Raw genomic sequence first — 24,705 nt, 5'->3', positions numbered from 1 at the left:
TATAACTTTTACTTCACAGAGCAACTATGTTAACAAATGTTAATTTTAATAACATAAAATCTTTCAATGGCAATGTTAACATAGGCGATGATCAGTTCAGGAATAGTTTGGGCAACAAATATTCTTACAAAAATATTTAATGTTAAAACTATTAACACCTTACAGAAAAAATATTTCAGATTCAAAAATTCTATTTTCTATCATTATTTAGTGCTACCAGAGGAAAAACGAGTAGACAAAAATAGGCTACCAAAAGATTGAAAACCGAAGCAACAGCTAAACAGAAATCAAGACAAAACTGAAAGTGAATATTTTTATATTTCAATGAGCAATTTCAGGGAAGAAAAATATGTCGGAAATCTTTTTTGTACCATTGTTGAAGTTTACTTTCTTAATATTTGAAAAGCATCTCCTCATCTTTACTTGTAAATAATTTTATAATAATGAAGTGTAATGGAAATACAGTATTAGAGACTGTACTTATATAAAAACCATGCTAAAAATATGTATTTTTTCATATATAAACAAATGTAATAAATTATGTCATTTTAAAAATTTATTGTTTGGACTAACAAAATCAGTTCAGATAATTATATTCAAATTCTACAGTAAATCAACAATTAAATAATGAATATCACCTTTGAATGGATTGATACTATATTGTTCATAAAATATTTTTATTTTGCTTTCAAAATAAAATAATCAAAATAATGAGAAAAAGTTTCAGTTGTTAATTTTTAAAATACAATCATAATAAATATTTGTGTGGGTGAGGAAAATATGAAAAACATAAGCATAGAGTTTTTAAAAAATTATCATACAATGTTATAGAACTATACAAAGATGTAGTAATGTCCAGAAAGTTTCTTAAAAATTTTTTCATATATAAATATGAACAATTGAGCTATGAGCCATTGAAGATTTCTTTTTCATAATTGATAAACTGGATTATGTAGAAGTTTTACAATTAATATAGAAATAAAAACAAACCGTAAGTAATTTTTCTGCATATTACTATTAAAAAGAAACATTTCAAGATAATCTGTTCTACTGGAATCATTCATACAATCCAAGATAAGAATCAATAAGGGGGGGGGTGAAACACTTGCTTTTTAATTGAAAGTCATACTGAAACTGTGAAATATTAATCTTATATCTCATTGGATTCATCAGAGTAAAACAATACAATAGGATTATTTCAATAACAAAGTTTTTTTTTAATATAAAGCTTCACTTATCAAAATTTATTTCCTCAATAAAATATTCTTAAAAACAAATGACCATTATATTTGCACAAATTCTCAATATCAAAAATTCATTAATTCCATTTATAATAAATATCCAAAAAAAATTTGAGTGAACTGAAGCACAACTGATGAATTTTTATAATAATTAAAACTAACAATATTTCGAAAATATTATAGCAAATAAATAAATTGATACCAATTTTAAATAAGAACTCACTTTCCTAATTAGTTATTACTTTATATTTGATAATAGTAGTAAAATACAAAAGCTAAAGAAACTTATTATTCTCTTTAAATAAAAAAAAAAAAATCAAAACAAAAATTTGGGTATATTTGAAATTCCAAAAAACTATTTATATTTTTCTAAACAAAGCATTGTTTGTGAAAAAAGAGAACTGCATACTCAAGAAGAAAAACTTACCAATAATAATTTCTTCAACAAAGAGATTAAATAATTTACTGGCATGCTGATTCAGTTTTAATATCTCAAATGTAAAATATTATTGAAATGTATTTAAATGCTATCAAATGTTAACAAAATATAATTATGGATATAAACAGCAAATAATTTTTATAAAACTTTACTAAATAATTTATATATTAAAATAAACCAAAAGTAATTATTAGTAAAATGAAATAAATAACATTCTGAAAAAAAAAAAATATTTTCAACAAATCATGAATAAAGTAATTGATAAATTTTCATTTACTTCTAATGCAACATATAAGAAACTTAAAAACGCATTTCTAAGTGAAATGACGTAATAAATGAATAATGATTATAATGCTTGCTATAATTTTTATGACTGCTGCAATTGGGGTCGAGGATTGTTCTGTAAAGCAAGGCTAAGGAATGCTAAATGGCCTTTAGGACATTTATTAGCATAATGTCCTTTCTCGCCACATTTGAAACATGTCACTTGCTCAATTGGTCTGTATCCAGATTTCAGACCATCTTGTATTTGTATATTTACAAGTTGTGCAGTTGTATTTGGTGCAGCTGCTCTACTGCCTTGTTCTTCTCGTACTTCTGGCGGCAAGTTTGGGCAAGAAATTGCCTTATGACCTGGCTCTGAGCAATAATGACAAGTAATAGTATTCTTTTTAGGTTGTTGGCCTGGATCCTGTATGGGTAAATCAAATTTTGGATGCATAAATTTACAATTAGGGCCTTCTATACAAAACCCACACATATAGTTAGGACAAATCACTCTTCTAGTATGTCTATGCCTACAATTAGGTCCATGCCTACAAAACCCTCGATCATACCAAGGACAGTCTTTGATCTTTGCCTCTGGATCGATATGTAGAAAAGGACATTCTTTATTACTACAAGCATTAAATCTAGAATAGAAATAACATTCGGGCATTTTGCTCATATCATACTCATGCAAAAATTCACATTGATCACCCTTTTTACAAAGACCCCGAAGCCAATGTTTACAGACAACAGTCCTATCACCTTTAACATGTCGAAAAGGACAAGATGAACCTTTACTACATAGGCCTCTAAGGTAAAAATCGCATATAGATGCTCCCGATTTATCCATGCCGGGAAAAGGTAAGGGTAAAGCCCCTAATTGTTGTTCTAATGCAACTTCGATATCAAATCTTAAATTCCCCGAATAGGCGACGATATCCTCCATGTTTATTTTATTTTATTAGCCAAATAAAACAAATAAAATATTACAAAGTTATCTTTGAATTCTCATTTCATACCAACAGCACCAACTACAAACCAATCAAATCCAATATTTTTTGCACTTCACTACAATTCATAACTCTCAAATTCAGTGAAGGTATTGCCATATCAGTATTTGAACTGAAAATGTATTTCGAATAGTAAGCAGTGAAACGTTTTATTTTAAAATAAGAAATATATGCAATTGGAACTAATGTCATATTGGATATTTTTTTATTTTTGTAGAATTTAAAAGCAGATTGTGCAATAATTTTGGAAGAAAAACAGACTGAACGAAAATCTTTTTTATATGTGAAATGGCAACAAATTGAAAAAATTTCTTTTCTTGATCAAGTTTCGGCTTTGTTTTTGTTGACGTGAACAGCATTGAAGTGTTTTTAGAAATTCTTATGTACCAAGAAAATTGTAAAATTTTAGTATTGAATTGAGTATTCATTTCTTGAATAAATCTTCAATTCCTTCAATCATTAGAAAAAATTAAAACATGGCAGTAAGTTTCATCTGAATACCGGAAAGATTATTTTTGCTTTAAATTTTACTTAGTGAATTCGTTGCAGTAATTTGCTTTTAGTTTCCTTCATATAATAATTTATATTTAAACTCAAACTTTTCATTGTATGGAAGAGTAATCTATTAAGCTGTGTCAAATAATAGTAACATATTAAAATTCCTTTTTGTGAATAAATAAATAAATTACATTGCAAAAGCATTGAAAGTATATTCGTCTTTTAAAAATATTATGGTATGGTAATATATATATTTGTTTGATAGTTTGTTGATTCAATATTGTTGATAGTTGTTTGATTCAATATCTTTTGATCTGCATCATGATTTTGTTCTGTTTAATACTGAAATTATTCCTGTCTTGATTTGATAGGCATCCATTATAACTAATTTTCCAATGTGGAACATATCTGATATTGAAAAATTGCTTTTAATTTAGTCTAATTAATTTAATTCAGTTTAGTTATAATTTTAGCATTTTATTAAAAAGAGGAAAATCATCATCTCAGAGATACATCTAATTTAAATATAAATTAGCATTTATAATTCTTGTTGTGTAAGATAATTTATTTACAATTAATATTTAGGTTATATTTTATGTGTGTATTATATAATTCTCTATTAAATTATCTGTATAATTATAATATGCATAAAAAATATAAGAAGCAGAATGTAACTATTTATTAAATTTTTTAAACAGAAATTTAGTAATTCTAGTTTTTGTGATATATAAATTCTTTCCTACCATATCTAAAAAAACTGCTTAGTAAAATTTTAAATTGCAATATGTGCGACGGAGTTAATACATGAAGGTAATTCTATCAGCTTTAAAATTACAAGAAAGATCTATTTTAACTTAAGACATCGGAATATTATTTTGATTTAGGTATATTTTGCATAATCTTTTAAAATTATTTTTTATAGAATGTTCATTTCAATTGGTGTTTTATTGTTTAAAGATGTAATTCATTGATGCTTTAGTAATAAGAATGTGCAATTCATATTTGAAACAGTAATATGTAGATTAAAATAAAGAATCAAGCATTAAAATTCTTATTCATAGACATTAGATGGCAAAATATTAAATTTTTATTTGAAAAGAATGGAGAAATGTATTTGTGGAATTAATTCAAATCTCTTCATAATCTTTTGACAATTGTTTTAAATTACAAATATGTCTTAATAATTGCATTGTTTAAAGATGGGACATTAATATTACAATAATTTTTTAATAATATCCAATATATAAAAATGAATTTTTGTTTGTTTGCACCTTATGTGCTGCCGTACTGTTTAACCGATTGTGGTGAAACTTGGTAGACTATCTGCTTGCATTTGCGCGAAGGTTATATTTTAAAATTGACAAAAGACAAACAGTAGACGGCATATTTCATTCTGAGTTAATCGCACATATATCAATCCAAATAAAATTATTTTAATTGATGTCAATCAATGAGTGAAATGAAATCAAAAATATTTAGTGCAAGCATTAATTTTTTTTCTTCTTACTAACCCCTTACCTGCCGAGTATAACTTGCTAGATTCGGTCCCCAGTGCTACGTATATATATACGTAGCACTGGGGGACGTATATATATGCCAGGGGCAATTAACACATTGACTTAAGGAGACGTATATATATGCCTGCAGAAGGCAAGGGGTTAGGGAATTGTCATTTACCAAGATGTTTTCATTTAGCGTTCATAGTACTATTTTGTCTGCAGCAAGCAGCACATATTATTTAGAGTTTATCTCACTCTTACAAAATGGTATTATTATCGATGCCGATCAAGTTACATTATGCACAATGGAAATTTTCCACCTCAAGCAGTAATTGTTCTATTTATTTAGTGAATAGTCAAACGTTATTTACAAGCATGTATCATGCTGATTGCTTCGACAAAAAATATGTTCCCAAACTTTCATCACTAAAGAGATCTACCAGTGCAGCAGGTAGAAATAAGCCAATTCGAGTTTCTCAAACAAACAAGGAGCAACAAGGGAGCAATAAAGCAGATCGCTTACGAATTGCAAAATCACATGCTCCATAATCTCAAGATCAACATGCGGCAAGAATCGAAAGACAATGTTTATATGCTACCTGATCACACACTTCAGAATCAAAAGAATATTTTGCAATAAGAAGTGAGGTAACCATTTAATGGAAAGTCAATTGGGGAAGATATGCTCATTCTACGCATTTCCATTATTCCCACCGACATGACTTTTGATTTCAAACGACTGCTGTTCCCCATTCGACTTGCATTCTCGATGATCATCAACAAGGCGCAAAGTCAATCACTTCAAGTGTGCTGATTGTACCTAGAAAATCCATGTTTTTCTCATGGCCAGTTGTATCCTGGATGCTGACGAGTCGGACAACCAAGAACTTTATTTGTTTTTGCTGAAGGCGAAAAAAACAAAAAAGATTGTCTACCCTTAAACACCTGAATAAGAAAAAATATTATTTTTATTATTTGTGCTTCTCATTTATATATTATTAAATTTCAATTAATGTATTCATTGTTGACAAGAAAATAAATATCATTCTTTTATCATTCCTAACTAAACAAGACTGCTGTTTTAAATTTCAAATGATATTTCCAAAATTATTTCTTCTGCGGAAGCAACACACTGTTTACCAGCTAGTATGATAATATTTCTAAGAGTATTTAAGATGAATTTACTTAAAATTAGTAATTTATCTTTTTATATGTTGAAATTCTCTTGATATTTAAGCAATTAATTATGGAGAAAGAACTTGTATGAACACTTAGTCATATATGCCCAAGTTATTAAAAACTATAAATGTAGTTTAAATTTTAAATAACAAACATCATCATTGCAGATAGAAGTACGGATATTTTTATTGAAAGAAAATATGCAAAAAGGAAAGTAATGCATAATATTTACATTGTGAAATAACTAAGCAGGCACAGTGCTTGCTGTGGCAGTCATTAACAGGGATATAAAATTAAAGAATCAATAAGAGAAAATTAAGTACTTAAATCATTTGCTTTCTAGATACTAAATTCATAATTTGTACTTAGGCAAGCCCCCAAGAGAGAATAATTTTTTTTTTTTATATATATTGCAGATTTCATTTTTAAAAATTTGAAAAATTAAACTATGACAATGGTATTTTTATGCTTACTTTTCAGTTAAGAAATTATTTATTTAATTAGCAATACATTTAATTTCTAATTAAATAAAAAAAAACTAAACAATCTCTTCTTTTCCAAAAAAAATAATCTTGATAAAATTATTAATAACTTTGCTTCTTTAAATTATATACAGAAATTATTATTATAGAAGTATAAAAATAAAATTTACTGAATTATATGCTAATAATATTTTCCCTTGATTATATTGTATATTTTTAATATATTTTATAAGGCATTAAATAGCTTCAAATACCATATTCATTTTGACTTAATTGGACTAAACAGGATCTAAATTAGTATATAACTAGCAGCAACCCTTTGCAACCAGCCAATTCACCAATATTAACACTCCCTAAAATTTTTAATTAAATATTTTATGTAACTTTCTTTTAATAGCTTCTTCATCAAAATAATTTTAAGCTTCAAATTTTGATACTCGTATAATTCACTCATACTATTATAAAGGCTTTAAGCCATAATGTACTATGTATCTCTCTAATTTTCTTTCAGCTACTGTAAAATTTCAACTTTAAATTAAAATGAAAATGAGTAAACTGCAATTAATATATATATAATTTTTTTTTACTGAAACCAAGCATTTTTTTAGAGATATAAGTGCTAAAAACAGAATTGTTCAGCATTTAATTCTTATGTGCACTACAAAATAATTTTTGCAATATTTCAAAAGTTATTCCACAAAAATTTCTCAGATTAATCATAAAATTCAGTTTTTAGTTTTACTTTTAAAACAATTTAAATGATGTGACTATACTCTGTTTCACCCCAACTTGGCAGTATTGTAAAAGGCAGAAAATGTGACGCTCCGCGCCGGGAAAGAGTTCCCCATCCATTTTGACTTTAAAACAACTAAAATGAGCTGAAATTTATCAAATTATATCATAAATTACAGATATCTTTTTTTTTATCAGCATGTATTTAAAATTATTCTCAAGTTAGAAGTGCTTACCTGTTAAATATTTTGTAAATAAAGCGAACGAATAAAACCAAAAGATTGACATAATGAATTCCACTTTGTAGAACCGGTCTCCAAGGTCAAATATTTGGCGCGCTTCTCTTTACGCCCTCGCCAACTTTGCTCCATTTAGTTCTCACCGTTATTATCATCACACGTACTTTTTTTGCTCTCGCTTTTTAATCAGCTGATATTTTTTGATCTTGTTAATCACATTCATTTTCTATTATTGATATTTATTCAAGTCGTCATTTCTAAAATGTCTGAAAAAGTGTTATCACCGACTACGCTCTATACACCTTCAAGACGAGGGAAACCAATAAAAAGTGCAGCACGTAGAAACATATTAAATGTTCATTCTCGACTCCGAGAAGAAAACCCTCAAGACTTTATCAATGAAATCATTGACAAAGTTTCGCATCTTACGGGCGTTTCGCAAAGAACAGTTTTCCGTTTGAAAAAAGAAAAAAAGGCATCCAGTCCTTTAAGTACCCCTGGAAAGAAGCGACCAGACTCAGAAGGTAAACAATCAAGACTTATAAAATATGATGACTTTACCTTATCCTGCATTCGACGAAAAATTCATGCATTTTTTCGTAGAAATGAGATCCCAACATTAGATAAAGTTTCAAAAGATGTGAACGATGATAGAGATATCTTTTCGAAAAACATCAGCAGAGCAATGCTTTACAGAATATTGAAAGACTTGGGATTTTCTTTTGAAAAACGAAAAAGACAAGCGTTACTCCTAGAGAGACAAGATATTATTTTGTGGCGGAGGAATTATTTGAGAAAAATTGCTCATTATAAGAAACAAAACACGCCCATTTATTAATCTGGATGAGACATCGGTAAATGAAGGCCATTGTCAGAGTCGAGTATGGCAAGATACTAAAATTGAAAGTAGCTACGAAGCCTCCTCTTCAAATTTAACAGTAGGTTTGTCGGCACCAAAAGGAAAAGGAAGAAGACTCATTATTACACATATTGGAAGCGAAGAAGGTTTCGCTCGTGATGCAGCTGAGATTTTTATTGGGAAAAAAACTGGTGACTATCATGACGAGATGAATGGTGATCATTTTGAAAAATGGCTAGAAAGTGTTCTTCCTAAACTGAAGAAAAACAGCGTAATCGTAATGGACAATGCTTCTTATCATTCTGTAAAAATAGAGAAAATTCCTACAATTGGACTAAAAAGTCTATTCAAGAATCGTTATCCCAAAAGCATATTTCATGGGATAAAGACTTGATTAAAATCGAACTTTTGCAGAAAGTTTCTGAAGTGAAACATTTTTATGATATATATCGAGTAGAAACTATTGCAAAAAAATATGGACATACAATTTTGAGATTGCCACCTTACCACAGCGAGTTAAATCCTATCGAGATGATTTGGAGTCAAATTAAAGGACATGTTGCACGCGAAAATAAAACTTTTAAGCTGAATGATGTAAAGGAGCTCGTAATCCAAGCAATACAAAAAGTAACAATTGACAAGTGGAAAAAATGCATTAACCATGTAACAACAAAAGAGAAAGAAATGTGGGAAATTGACGGACTTGTAGAGGAAGTATGCGAAAACCAAAATTTAATAATTTCCATGAACAGTGATTCAAGTGACAGAGAGGTAGAACTAATGAGTGCTGATGATTTTTGATGTCTCATTTATAATGCATATTATAATTAATATATTTTTAAAATGTTCTGAATAACTTTAGTAAGTAAATTTTTTTCCCATAAAATAACTTATTTCTCTTGATATTCTCAATCACTTCGAATTTTAATATTTTACGATATTTATAATACAATAATTTACGATATTCTGAATATTTAGCGTATTTATATATTTGTAAATACTTGATTTTCTGGATTAAATTAATAATGTTTGATTTTTAAATTTGATTTTCATGAATATATTATATATATATATATATATATATATATATATATATATATATATAAAAATTATTTATTATTAATTTAAATTTTCGAATTAATACAATAATTAACGTATTTATATTTTTTAAAATTTCTTCCTTTTGTTAATTTTTAGACTTTACTGAGAAAACCCTAAAACATTTGAAAAAAAATCTCAGTTTAACGTTACTTTTTACTAAGCACTGCATATTGTTTCATCGCAAATAATGTCATACATTGTTATTAATGCAAGGCTTATTACTCAAAACCATTATTATATTTTGTTTAACAGTTCTAAACTTCAATCTCTGAAAAATCAACTTCTTGATATTGAATATTCATTTAAGAAATAAAAACTTTAGCCACTCTCACTTATGCATTGCTTTCAATTATATGAGATTTTAATTAGTCATTCAATCGCGTATAAATAAGTATAAACTTAAAATGAAATTATTTTAATAAATCAGTAAAGTTATGTACCAATAATATTGAACAAAATAATGAAAATAAGGTAAGAATTAATTCTGATTTAAAATGACAATCTAATAAAGTTAATAAATATTTATTATTTGGCGAAAAATTTGGGAGATAAAGTTTCGCCTACCGATCTACATTTGTTTTAACTTTGTATTTTAAAGTAACCCAGTTCCCTTGACAACGACTGCGATTCGGCATGCGTAGAATATCCACTACTGCCAAGTTAGGGTGAAACAGAGTATAACAATATTTTATTTTGTTTCAATCTATAAATATACTTCAAAAATTTATGAAGTCTAAATTCTATAAAGTTCTTTAGGTCCTAAGGAATCATAGTCTGTGAAATATTCTTGACCATTCAACTTTTTAATGAGTTGTATAATAGTTATATAAATAATATTTCTATCTTCTACTGTTGAATCTGAACAATTTATGAAGTTTTGAACAGAATAAAGAGCAATTAAAATTTTCATAATTTTAGGCCAGTCAGTTTTGAGAAACCCTGGGTGCTGATTGTGGTATCATTTTTGAGGCATTCAATGAAATGGTCCAAAATCTCTGTTTTTTTTATTGAATAGTGATATTCAGATGTTCATAAATTAGTCAGTATTTAATGACTGATTTAGTTGATTGGAGTGCAACTCTTTTTGAAGGATATTTTGTAAAATATTGTACACAGAGCAGAAGATCTATATAAAAGCTAAATATTTGCAATTTATTAGAGCATTTATTGACTGAAGTTACACAAAATATAATTATTTACTTCATTTGGACCATTTTAATGCATGTATTTCTATTATTAAAGGCTTACAAACCTGCCGTTTGGCCTTGAAAGGAAAGAATATATATTAAATCGTGTTTGTATTAAATAAAGCTGATTTATTGAATGAATAATGTAGATAGAAAATTAGCATAGAAAAGAAAATCACAGAAAATTTTGTCTTACATTTTTAGAAAATATTATATTTTTTTATTTATTTCATTTCTTTCTCTTAATTTTTAATTAATTAAAATTCTAATTAAAAATTATTTATTTCTTTCTTTTAATTTTTAATGAATTAAAATTCTAATTAAAAATTCAAAAGAAATCACTCCGAAGTGCATCATTTCTGACCTCTAAGGTATATATTTGCCAAATTTGATAACTGGAGGTCGAACGGTCTGGTCTATAGAGTGCTAACACACTCATACATTTATCTTTGTTATAAGCATGGATAATGAACATTAAATAGATTGTTATAAAAAAAGAAGAAGAAAGCATGTGATTTAAATACGTGAAGTTCAGTATTTTAAAAATGATCGACTTTAACAAGAAAAAAAATATCTTTAAAACTCAAAGAAACTATAAAGAATGAGAGAGAATTGTCATTTGTTGCCCCGTGACTCTAAGTCTTTAACTATGTCCTTATAGATTCTTAAAAATTAAAATGATTCCAAATAACTTCTAGGAAATTATAAAGGAAAGAATATGTTTAAAATACTTTCCTGGTGAAGTGAATTCTATTATCAGAGAATTTAGACTCAAGCACAAAATAATATTGAAAAGATTATTTTTATATTCAAGGGAAGGGGGGGGGAAGACTTTTCTATAAGAATTAATTTTTAAAATTTGATAAAACTGAATAAGAAAATAAGGTGTAAAATTCAAATGGAGTTTATTTTGTATATTCTAGCATTTGCATTTTTTAAAAATTAAAATGTTTTTGAAATAAAGTAATAATCTCTATTTGATAAACATTATTTTGTGTCAGTTGATTAAAAAAAAAAGTTTTTCTTGATTATTTTGTTATTCTATAAAACATTATCAGGCCCAAATGTGAAATTTCTTTGAATATGAGATAGATGATATATATATTAGGGTGGCCTTTAACAACAGATTATTTTCTGAAAGTCAAATTTTGTTGCTTTTACCCCCTAATCTTGTTCTGATGAACAGTAACAAAAAGATGCCTCAAATGTCTTGAAGTTGGAACAATCCTTGAAATAACTTGAAAAATTTTAAAGTATTATGTTTATTTTTTAATATGCAACAATTTTTATTGGGGAAACTCTTTTTTTATTTAGAGCAATAATTTCTATGGATTCAAAACTTAATGTGAATGAACAAAGATTGGATATTATTTTTTTTTTCCCAAGAGAAGATTTAATAGCAATTATTAAATCTTATTATTTAGGTCTTTTGCAATAATCTGCAAGATGAATCTTTTATCTTTTTTTATCTTTTCTGAGAAGTTTATTGTATTTCTAAATTTATCCTGTACCTCTTTCTGCAGCATCATTCGCAACAACTGTCTTACCAAGGTTTTTAATTCCACTTTTGTAATCAGGATTATTCTTCCATTTAAAAGGGTCTTTGTCAAGGGAATCAGCACTGATACAAAATCTTGTGAAGAAAGTTTCTGTAAATCGTTTCAGAGCAGAATGTATATCTTTGGGGTTTTTTCCCCCTCCTTCTCCCTATTCTTCGCATTTCTTTACTATCAGTATAACTTGAACCATATTTGACTGTGGTTGGAACATTGTCATGAAATAAAGACAGTCATAGTTTCAGGAATTAATACCGGAGATGAAAATTTTTTAAGAGCAACCATATCGATTTCTAGATTAATATCCTGAAAATGTATCTGTTGGCATATGAATAGAAAATCATGATAAGTTGCTTTAATTGCTTCTGATGATACAAATCAACTTTAAACATATACTTGAATAAGAAGAGTTATCTTTTTAAGGAGTCCTTCTCTCTAATCCGTATCAGATAAAGTAAACATCTTGTAATGAGTAAATTTTAAATATATAAATTGCATTTAACATCCAACTAGATTAACTTACTGCCTCTGGTATTTAAAATGACATCTCACTCTTCAGGTACTTCATTGTTATCAGTTTTGTAAATGCTCTTGGCAAATTTTGTCTAGGGCTTTTCAAAATCTTTTGGAAAATACCATATCTAAACCTGAAATTGCTCTCAATAGTGAAGTGAAGGAGCCTATCAAAATTGTGATGACTGTAAGAGAGATACAACTAATTATGATTGAGCAATTTTTTTAGGTACCATTTTTTTTATGTGTGTTATACTGGCTGTTGAATTGCAACAAAATGCCTGAATTTTATTGGTTGTATCCCGCTTTTCTACTACTTAATAAATAGCCGTAATTTGCTCTGCTCGTTATTCAAGGACTCTCATCAATCATTGCCTTGAAAAGTTACTATTATTGTCAATATAACAATCTTTTCAACAAATCCGAATGCTGGTAGCAGCTTTCCATCCCAATGCAATACTAATTTTTGGCAAATGTTTAAGTTAAGTTTGTGCTGAATTTGCATATCTTGCTACTCTAAAAAAAAATTTCATAGTGTTAAAAAGAAGATACCAGTTCTTAATATTCATCTCTTAATATCATGCTCAAACTCTTCTACATTTGCCATTAATATGTAAACCTCATTTCTGGCAAATGATTTTGTTCTGATCAAAAATGAGGAATAAGAAACTGCAATTACCTTGGTTTTCTGGAACTGTCACTGCTGTTATTTTAGTTTCTGATGTTTCTTTTTGATGACAGAAGAATTTTCACTATCAGTAATTTTATTTAACACAATTTTTTGTGTTTAAAATAAAGTATACATTTCAATACTCCAAACATTCTACCAAAGTTCTCATGAATTGAGCAGTGAGAAAATGGGCCCATGGGCACTGTTAATCAAAACATAAAAGATTGACAAAGAACTAGCTCTAATGAGAACTAAAAGTCCTAGCTTATGGGTAATGGTCTTTCAAGACTAAACACTATCAACAACTCATTGTGTCAAACTTTTTGAAATACAATTTCTGATATGTATTAATTTTGCAACTATCATCCTTAATTGTGTTTTATTTATTCTGTTACTAATGCTTAATACATATGATGATGATTGTGACTAAAATGTAACAATATCACCTTTTAAGCACCAAGGAACCTTTTTTAATTGTGAACAGCTTCTTTGTGGTGAAACTTTGTTGACCAAATTGGCATACAAAGTTGTAGAAAGAAAAATTTTCAGCCCAATAAAACTTGTAATGAGAGGGAAAGTTGCCAACTATGCAAATTTGCCAGAAAATGAGATAACTAAGAAGAAAAATTTGTAATCTGAAAAATGACTTTCTGGGTAAAACCTGTAATACTTCATAGTCGATGAGGATCCCCCTGCAGTTATTATGATACTTACCATATTTTGCAATATCATTTTTTGTTGTTGTGTTTTATTGAACAGGGACTTAAACTTTTAGAGGGTTGAGAAATAAGGATCACTTCAGTATATATTTCTACTTATTGTAAATATGAATGTGTGTATTGGCACTTTACATGCTTGACTGTTTGATGCAAAACTATCAAATTTGCCACATTTATACTTTGCAGTTACTATTATTGTCATAAGTTACTATAATTTCCAAGCAGTTTTTTTTTTAATTTTAACTAGGATTTTAAAATAAAATTTCATTTAATAATTAATGTTTTTCATTAATTATTTATTAAATGAAAATTTGATGTTTTATTGCAATAACTTTTGCAGAAATTACAACAAAAAAAAAAGTGTAGCATCAAACATCTAATAAAAAAAAAATGGTGTAAATGAAGTAGTAAGATATATTTTGTTTGAGTCAATAAATGCTCTGATAAATATTGAATTTTCAATTCTTATACAGATACTTGATAATATTATCAATGTTTATTAACTTCTTTTTAATGTATTAAACATATTTTTATGTTGAATCAGTGAAATTTTTTCAGGTAAGTCTCTGGAATATATTGTATAAATTATATTTAAAAAAAATTCTTGCTACACATAAGATTTAAACACTGAATGATTCTGTCTTCTGTACTTGTAGTTTGAAAAAATGTTTGTTTTTAGCAAATTTCCTTTATTAATTGAAATTTAATCACTTATGTTTCAAATTAAAGATAAACGAAAATTAAAGAAATGTATTATATTAGAGATGGGCCACATTAAATTATCTCAAATATATTTTTGAAACTTAAAAGTATTTTGCTGATAAAGCTATTAAAATCAAATTGTGTAAAATAGAAAGAATGTATTTAAATAGTGACATATTTTTTTTTTCTTTGCGCTTGTCATAGTGGTACCTTTAGGTACCTTAGTGGTACCTTAACTTTCTTTATTTAATTGTTTGAAGTAATTGAAATAAATGTACCATCTTAATAACACAGATAATATAAAAAACATCTTTTTTTAATTATGGATGTTTTTTTTAATTATTTAAATGATGAAATAAACAATGTTTGAATTATACATATAGGTAGTTCGCTTCTTAATATAAACATTTCTAGATATTTCTTAGTCCTTGCACAGCCTATGATTTTGATTAGTAAAACAGCAATATATTATCTCATGTAATAATAATAATAGTTTTTAAATTAGTGTGACCATATCTTTTACTAATCATTATTTAATTGTAAAAGATTTTGTTTTCTTTAAAATTAATATTTGTTTCCCACAACATGACACAACTACTATGTCTGGTAACAAATGAGTTAATTAAAAATTTTCTGTAAATAATGCATTCAATCATTTCATATGAACATAAACTGCTTTCGAAGATATTATTAAATAAAATATGGTTTAATTTTTCTCTTTTTAGCCACAAAAAGGGAAACAAGGAACAAAAGGTCAAAAGCAGATTGTGGAAGAGAACAAGCAAACTTTAAAATTTTATGCCATTATGGCTGTAGGTGCTGAAGTATGTATCCTATTTATTGATGTTGATGTTTTTAATTTTATGACTAAACATTTTTCTAACATTTATTGTTGCAATCTAAATCTAGGTGATATATAATGGCCTAATGCTGACAGTATTTTGGGAATCTTTTACTGCATTCTATATGGTAAGTATAATCAGCAAAATTTTGTATTAAAAAAAAGTCAAAATTTGAGGAAGGTTTGTTTTAAAATGTAAATTATTTTTTTAATGTCTTACATGCATTCTTTTTCAAAAGATGTCTTGTCCTGCATATTCTTTTTAGGGAAGAAAAATTTAGGTGTTAAAACTTACTAGCAAGTCTCATGTTACATTACTTTGAAGTATTAGTATTGTTAATATATCTACTAGTGTAATTACTGAAATTCAAACTTAAATAATTTTTTGGCAATGAATGCGTTGCCAAAATTGATCAAGTCTTTAAAATATTGTTTAATCTTTTTTTAATATGTATTAATTGAAATTCTTGTAATTAAAATAAAAATTGTCAGTCTTTTGGTTAAAATATCTTACAAAACTATTTTAATAACATTGCTGAAAAACTATAAGAATTATAACCATTTCAGATATTTATATACATTTTCCAATTAAATCAGGCCATTTGAACATTTTTCATAGTTTATTCAATAAAATGAATTTAGTACATAGTTATATTTAGTCATTAAATCATAGCTATAGTTTTTGTTTTTACTATGCACATTTTTAATGTATAATGTAACATGAATTGACAAAATATCTGTGTGAGATTTAAATTTTTAAGATTTGAAATGATGACTACAAAAAATATTATTGACAATGAGCAATTCTGAAATGAATTTTTTTCCAATAATGAAAATTTTTAAATTATTTAAACTAATACTGTAATTTTTGCTATTGATAAGATGGGATTTTTATTATAGCATGCTTTCAAACTCTTGCTTGTTCCCCTACAAGGTGAAATAATATTTACTATAATTTTTCTAATGGTTTATAATTTTTGAACGTTTTTTAATGATTGAGTAATATCTCTGTTTCATTATAAAATTATTGCTAGTAAGTAGAGCAATGCTCAAATTGCTCAATTTTTTTAATTTTTATTTTTGTTTCAAAATGGATAATAAGAATAGTGAAGAAAAGAAAGAATGATGTTCTCAATGTAAGGTTGAATTGAAAGAAAAATTATTTTTGAATTTACTTAACATAATTGGAATTAAGGTTTCACACAAAACAAGTAAATTGGTCACTTCATTTTACCAGCTAAGTGTAGATATATTATCACAGTGAAATTGTTTTTCCAAATACTGATGTTATGTAAAAATGCCTCTTGTTTTCTCAATCTTTTTTAGGAGACTATCCTTTTTAAAATTATTAAATTGTTGTAATAATTTATAAATTGTCAATTTTATGCTGTCTTTCCCGTGCTATCTATTCTCAAGTACACCATATTTCAATTTACTAATAAATATTTCTATGTGAAGTTATTAGCTGCCGTGCCTCACGTAGCTATTATTATTTTCTGTTTATATTTGAGAATTTTCAGTCCAGCTTATTTATTGTAGCAAAAGTCAAATTAAAAATTAAAAGCAAATTTGTTTCTATTTTTTTTTATATATATAAAAATTGCTTTTAAAAATACACACTTATTAAAATACTAAAAAAATTATAATGTTTTTTTAAAAATTTCCTTTTATTTTTATCTTTTATTTAGAAATCTTTATTATAAATCTTATAGAATCTTACAACTAAATTGTATTAGATTATGTCTGTATATGATCTGTATTAGGTTTTGTCATCCATTAATGGGTGACAGTGGATGATCAATTATCTCTATTAGTTAAATTAATGAATAATTAAATTCCAAAAATATTAAAATATTATTTTAGTCACCTGGAAGACATAAATCTAAAAAAGATCCTAATTGAAACCCTTCAGGAAAGAAACAGCTATGAAATTTCATCTTTATTAGACCAAAAGATAAATTTAAATGAATAAAAAGATAAATTGAAAGATATCAATTAACCTAAATGTATAGTAGCTACTTTTGATGACTAGCTGGTTTGCTGAAGACATTGATTGCATTTAATTTCTATAAAATCTCTTGACTTTAACTTCATGTCCAGGAATCAATCAGCAATTTATTTTTAAGCTTTTAATTGTGATGCACGTTAAAGCGATGTTCATTGTTTTGTTGAAACTTTTTCTAAAAGCGAATCTTATAACATCATAGCACAGTTAAAAACATAATTTTTTTTTCAATTGCTGTCAAAAAATGGAAGAAAATTGTGATTAAATATTTGACGAAATAGTGAAATCAATTTAAATCTCAGAGTAAAAATGTAATTTTATTAATAAAAATTAAATTAAATAAGCTGCATTTTAAAAAAATGCCAAAATGTAGAACAAACTGAAATATTAAATTGATATAATTAAAATATTATTTTCTAAATTTTAAGATGGTGTAAAAATTATTTTTCTCTTATAATATTTTCATAAATTATTCTTCAAAGTACTAAAATTCTATTTAATTATTAAATGTTTGTTTAAAAATTGTTCTGAAATGCACATTCCCAACCTCCAAAGTATATATATATATATTTGACAAGTTTGGTGGTGCTGATTCAAGCAGCCTGATATGTATATATGAACCTGTAGATATCAATACATACATTCATCTTTGTTATTTGTAGAGATGTACGTGCAAAACTTCCAATTTATCCACTTTCTTAAATTAATTGTTTTCTGTCAGTTGAATTGGAATTTCACTTTAACTTCTGTGTTGTAAAATTTTTGAATTGGCATTCTCAGATTATACTAGATACCAAACTAAAATATTCCCTCATTTAAATTCCTTCTAAAGCTATATTAATTCTTAATGCTTTTCCGTGGTTCTTTTTAACTGATTTGTGCTGCTTTTCAGACTATGTCATGAACTTTTAAAATTCATGAAATATTTTCCACTAACTTCTGACAACATCAATGAAATTTGTTTAAAGAATTCAATGTGTATTTCCTTACAAAAAAATGTACAATATTATATATTTATAAAACTTGATTTGAAAAAGCAGTCATTGTGTTCTTGAATACTTTTTATTTTTTATTTTTCATAATATCAATGAAATAATCCAAATATTTCTTTTTGTCTTAACCAAGACAAATACAGTGTAATGTACTGAATAGGATGTCAGAATGCAGAAAAGAGTGACCGTGAGAAAATATCTGGAACTTATAGTTTTAAAAAAAGAGTTTGTGAGTTCATCAATTTATTCCATGGGGAAAATAATAGTCCAAACTTATAAATCAAAATTACAATGAAGCTGGAATTTGAGTGATTATATAATTATGTTTAGAATATATGTGATATGATGATCGGTAAAATCCATTTTAAGCCTTTTACAATCAAAAGAACATATGATATAGCCAGGAAAGTAATATTACCTATAATAAATTGATTGTTCTGATTTATCATGAGAAGTTACAACATCGCTAATGGTGGAATTAAAAAGTTACAAAAAGAAAAAAAGCTAAAAAATAAAGGAGAGTTGGGGGGGGGGGATCCAGTCAAAAAGTGTAAGTAATACTACAACAAAAACACAGGAAAATTTTCATGGAGTTAATTGTAAAAGTGCTGGAGATATTTGCAATTAAAATTATGGACATCTTGTTGCTTGAAAACAGATTAATTGAATATTGAAGAATTTATTCTCTGCTATTATTATATTGTTTTTCTGAGTTAAGCAATGGTGATATGAAATTTAAGCAATAAAGAAAATAGACAAAAAAAAAGCCCCTTAAAAGGTACTGTATGGAAGAGGTAGAGGATCTGAAGATACATTTTTCAATTTTAGGACAAACCCTTTTTCAAGTCACAAAAAGTTCATAATTTTATTCATAAATAGCACCATAAATCTTTTTCCTTTGTTTTTATTAGTGTAGCATAAAAAACACATGAAAACATGTTTTAGCTAATCTTTATTTTTTTTTTCACTTATTTTTTGTAATTTTCTTACTTTGCCACTAGGGATGCTTTAACCTATCTCAATAAATTCAACATAATCACTACTATAGGTATGCGTTACTTCCACTGTTTTGAATTTAAAGGACTAACAATCTACCTGTGTGTGTGCATATATAATTGCTAATCTGGGTTTTTTCTTTCTATAGTGTCTTGTATTTTTTTCTATCCTTGTATTTGCTGGAAGTTTGCAATTTATGTGGTCCATGGCCAAAGCTACATATTCTGAAACAGGGCAATTATTAGATGGTGGAATTGACTTGAATATGGAAGCTGGTTTTGCAGAGTATGTAATCTTATTATGTTTTTTAATTGAATTTTCTGTATAATGTACAAATCTGCATGCTTCAGAATACTTTTTAAGAATTTAGTATAATTTTGGCAGTTACATGGCCAAAAAAAAAAAAAAAAAAGAGAGACCTTTTTAATGAACAATTTATTTTACTATGGGAGTTTCCTCCTTCTAGTTTTCTGTGACTCATTTGCCTTGATAACTGACTTACGTGAAAGGATGACTTGAAATGATAGGAAGATAAGATATACGGGGTGCTTTATTAGACAATTGTTGCTTGGTGTTCAGTGTGGCCATGTCACTTTTTAAAATTATTCTCGTTTTCTGTCCTAGGTTTGCAAATTTGAATTGTGTTATTTGAAAAGAATATAGAAACATGATAGAAATATATTTATCAATAACCAGAACATGCCTTTTGAACATATTTAACCTCATTAAATGAACAAAAGCACAATATGTTTTTCATACCAGAAGTCAAGAGCGAAAATTTCAGAATTTTTTCATTTAGTGGTTTTATTATGAGATTCCAATAGGGATTTCTTTGACATGTATCAGCTTAGGAAAGGGAATTAGGTATCTTTGAAGTAAATATGTAGTTGTTAAGGATTTTTATCAATTTGCTCATGGCATGGGAAAAAACAGAGTAAGGAATTTTTTAGAGCACATGTTAGCAATAATTCAATAAATTTAAATTTAAATATGAAATAAAAGAACATTTTAGAATAAAGTTAACATAGACTAATTTAAGATACAAATTAGAAAGTTAATTAGGATTTAAATTTATTAAATGATTAAGATTTACATATACTACATATCATATGATTAAGAAATTTCCACTTATCTTCTTGCAAAAAAATTTCTGTAAGCCTTTGCATTGCATTTTTCATTTAATAGAACACGTAACTTCATTTCCTTTTCAAACCATTAAAATAAATTATAAATGAACAAAAATAGATTTATTATTCATTTTTTTTTAAATTTATATTTTAAAAATAATTGGTAGTAGCACAAATAATTGATTTCTCTTGGAATATCTATTAGTAAGTTCACAAATGTAATTTGCATCTGAATAATATTTAAATAGTTCCTTAAAAATTCATAGATTAATTTTGTAAATCTTTTAGTATTAATTACATTAATTTAAAATAACATATGGTCAATGCTAGTAATTATAATTACTTAAAAATCTCGTTTGCTTCAATTTTCTAGAAAAGAAATATATCTTATTAAAGATCAGGAAGAAAATTTCTTCATTAAATTATTTTTACAAATATCACATATCTTTGCTTTAGAATACAATGAAATTACTGGTTTAATTAATAAATTTATATAATTTCTAGGAATCTCTTTTAATTTATGTTCTGTCCTATCTAAATAAGTTTCCTGGTGCAAGTATATGTGTTCTCCTGTATTACCAAAATTCATATCTAATAAAACTTTTACATTACCCACAATCTTAACATCAAATGTATCTTTTAATGATTTAACAATTTCATTTCATATTTCAAAAATTTAATAAAATATTTTCAAATTGTCTGTTGAAAAGAAATATTTATCTTTAAGTGAATAAGTACTTTTAAACAGATTTTATTTTGAAAAGGTTATTAAAGGCTTTTCCTAGATTGTAAGGCCATTTCATAGGCTGACTAGTATCATCCAGTGACTAGTATCAGGCCAATGTATCATCGATTCAAGTTAAGGGGATAACTGCCCTTTTTTGTGATATCATTCAGTTGGTGATAGTCTACACAAAATCTTGTAGAATCATCTTTCTTTCGAGCATAAATGTGAGGAAAAACTAAAGATTTGAGGAGGCAATGAAGATATTTTTTTCTTGCATATTTTTCAAAAGTTTTAACTTCTCTACTTTGACAAATGTAGCTTTTGGGCTTTCTGCCTGATGGGGGAATGGTTTCTTGTGTCTATTTAATGCTGAGTTAATTCTGATATCATCGGTAATATAGAAAATTATATTTTTGAATTTTTTAATAACTATCTACTGTAATTTTTTGTTTATTATTTAATTTGGTGTTCTTAAGTAATTCCATTCTTAAATACTTAGAAAACTTGTTTGATGTCGAAAAAGTACTTCTCTCAATACGAGTGAATAGAGCACTTTCAGCTAACACCTTACCCTTTTTTATGCCTCTTGATTATCACTTTCTCTGATAGGTATGGCTCATTTAGAAGGATCTACAAGTGATGAAGCCACTATAATTCCCTTCAATAGATTTCTGTTGAAAAATTTAACAAAATCAGAAATTTTTCTTCTCATCAGTAGTTTTTTTTTTCCAAAATGATCTCGCTTCTAGCTTGGATGCTGAAATTCATTCGGGCAATAATTTGATGACATGATTGGATTCCACCAGTACGTAACTTAAATAAAATGACATCTTCTGAAATTCAATGTGGAGAATTATGAGATTTTATTTCCTGCCACAGTTTGGGGAGCATCACAAGGTGGAAGGAGATAATTTTGTGTTTAACTCATTGTACAACATCTTGACACTTGATGTTTACATTACATCACCAATTATTCAGTTGAAAAATCCATTGATGAAGGCTTCAGTGAAAAGATTGTTTTTTCGGTTGCTTCTATACGAGATTTGCAAAACTTCAAAATGAGGCTTGTTATCATTTTGCAGCCTGTTTGCAAACTGCTATATTCTAATTTTCATACTGGTTATTTTTGACCCATTGACCTTGATAGACTTGGCATTTTTGTTGAGCATGGGCTTTGGTCCCACATTTCTAGTACTTTATGGCCCTCTATCTGTATTTGTTAGATGACTAGCTGATATTCTTGGCTTTGAAATGGTCAATACTATATAATGTGTAAATTTTTTAATACACATAATCTTTGAACTTTTTATCAAACAGAGAGCATCAAACTAAAATTTAAAATAGCTAAACATTAAGAAACTTCATAAAATGTAATGCTTTTAGAGGCCTTGAAAATTAGAGGTCATTAAATTTCTTTATTCTTTTAAAAAAATTTAATTGAGAATTGCACCAGAATAAACCTGAAAGATCGCTTTGTTAATAATGTTTAGTTTTCAATGCATAAAACACTATATATATATATATATATATATATATATATATATATAATATTTCTTTGAAACAATAGACAAAACACTTTTTTTAAGCTTTTTGTCATTGGCATGGAAAAAAAAGGAAGAAGAAAGCTATTTAATTTCTAAAATTCTACAAGCGGGGAAAATAGTTAAACACACTATCCATATGTGAATAATCTTCCAGCCATTGGGTGCTTTGCCTCATTTATGTGGGAAAAGAATTGGCCACCTTCTCCCATTGGCAAAGGAAAAGAGATAGAGAGATTTGAGTAGCAAAAAATAGTTTTAAATTAATTTAAAAAAAGTAACTATTTGGTTAATTATTACAGAACTTTCCAGGAATCATCTTGATGCCTCATTTACATGTATATGCATAATTTGAATAAAATCTGCCCATTAGGCTTTTAGTCTGTAGAAGAAACACATAAATGGACATTGCTTTATATATGTATATATAGATAGATGTAACTTTCTTCCTTATCATAAAACACAATTTTTCCTTTGTGTTTGCCAAATTTGTTCATGCATAATCCAACTGATGTTGAATGTCTACATCTTTTGAATGAATAAAAGGATGAGGAAAAATGCATTATGTTGTATTTAAAAGAAAGTTTTTTATTACAGTTGTTTCTATGTTAAAAAAAATTGCTATGAAATTGTGGTAGAGAGGACTGTGATAAATAATACAAAAAATAAAACCATGCAATCTGTTATTTTTATTTTATTATTATTATTGCATTGAATCATTTTTCTCCATTATAATAAATTCTTAAAATTTCAACTGATACAAATTTCTTTATCTCATCCATTTTTTTTAATAATTGTATAGTATATATTTTTTTTCAATTTATGATTTCAAATTCCGTAATATTTTTTAAAAAATAACTGTGGATTATTGTGTCAGATTTTTCAATCAATGTAATGAAATTTTTAAGAGAAGGGTTAATATGATTATAGAAAAATAAGAATGTTTTCCAAAGGTTTTTAATTGTTTTAAAATGTTTATTATATTGTAAATAATAAAAAACATGCGAACAATCTTTTTTTAAAATTATTTCTCACTCAAAAACTGTAGGTCCATTCTTCATTTTATTATTTTGAAAGAAAAAAACTTATTTTTCCTATTAGAAATATTTTATGACTTTTCATAAAAATATATAAAAATCAGTTCTAGTGTTGGCTCTGATAAAACCAAATAAGTAATTATATTTCTTCTAGTTATAAAATGTCATGAAATTACATTAAACTCAGTTTTAATGAATTAATTTTTTTCCCTGCAGGAACTTAAAAGATTTAATTATACTAACTTCTAGTATCTTGTGCCTGTCTTTGATATCCAATTACTTTTGGCTGTTGTGGCTACTGGTAAGTTTCCATTTACCACATTAAGATTTGGACAACATGTGAAATTTTAAATTCAAGTTCCAGAGTAATTCAACGTAATGGTGAAGTTCAGATTAAATTATAACCTCTGAAAAATATTAAACAAATCTTTATTACCAAGGTTTCTACAATATTTTGTCAGCTTATAATAAATATTTTTGTGTGTGTGTGTGTAAATTAGATGCTTTAAATTTTGATTAAAAATGTGATTGTTTTTTTTTAAGTTA

At 26.8% G+C, this 24,705-nt stretch overlaps 2 protein-coding genes across 2 annotated transcripts in view; one reads left to right on the top strand and one right to left on the bottom strand.

Moving 5' to 3' along the window:
* Positions 1 to 1,819: 1,819 nt before the first annotated feature.
* On the bottom strand, positions 1,820 to 2,999 carry LOC129984400 (cleavage and polyadenylation specificity factor subunit 4-like). Its single transcript, XM_056094278.1, has one exon. It carries the CDS (start codon positions 2,891 to 2,893, stop codon positions 2,048 to 2,050), a length of 846 nt encoding a protein of 281 aa, XP_055950253.1. The 5' UTR covers positions 2,894 to 2,999; the 3' UTR covers positions 1,820 to 2,047.
* A 273-nt stretch (positions 3,000 to 3,272) lies between these two features.
* LOC129984252 (transmembrane protein 208-like) overlaps positions 3,273 to 24,705 on the top strand; it is a 32,206-nt gene continuing 10,773 nt past the window's right edge. The window contains exons 1-5 of the mRNA XM_056094092.1: positions 3,273 to 3,439; positions 15,619 to 15,717; positions 15,803 to 15,862; positions 19,876 to 20,012; positions 24,376 to 24,460. Of these exons, the coding sequence (XP_055950067.1) occupies positions 3,434 to 3,439; positions 15,619 to 15,717; positions 15,803 to 15,862; positions 19,876 to 20,012; positions 24,376 to 24,460 (387 nt within the window). The 5' untranslated portion in view covers positions 3,273 to 3,433. The remainder of the gene's footprint in view (positions 3,440 to 15,618; positions 15,718 to 15,802; positions 15,863 to 19,875; positions 20,013 to 24,375; positions 24,461 to 24,705) is intronic.

Source organism: Argiope bruennichi, chromosome 9 (genome assembly GCF_947563725.1).
Source record: "Argiope bruennichi chromosome 9, qqArgBrue1.1, whole genome shotgun sequence".
Lineage (NCBI taxonomy): Eukaryota > Metazoa > Arthropoda > Arachnida > Araneae > Araneidae > Argiope > Argiope bruennichi.
Note: the sequence above shows the minus strand (reverse complement) of the source record. Positions and strands in the feature narration are given on the sequence as shown.

Coding starts and splice junctions, on each gene's coding strand:
- LOC129984400 (XM_056094278.1), bottom strand. CDS start 2,893: ATGGAGGATATCGTCGCCTATTCGGGGAATTTAAGATTTGATATCGAA.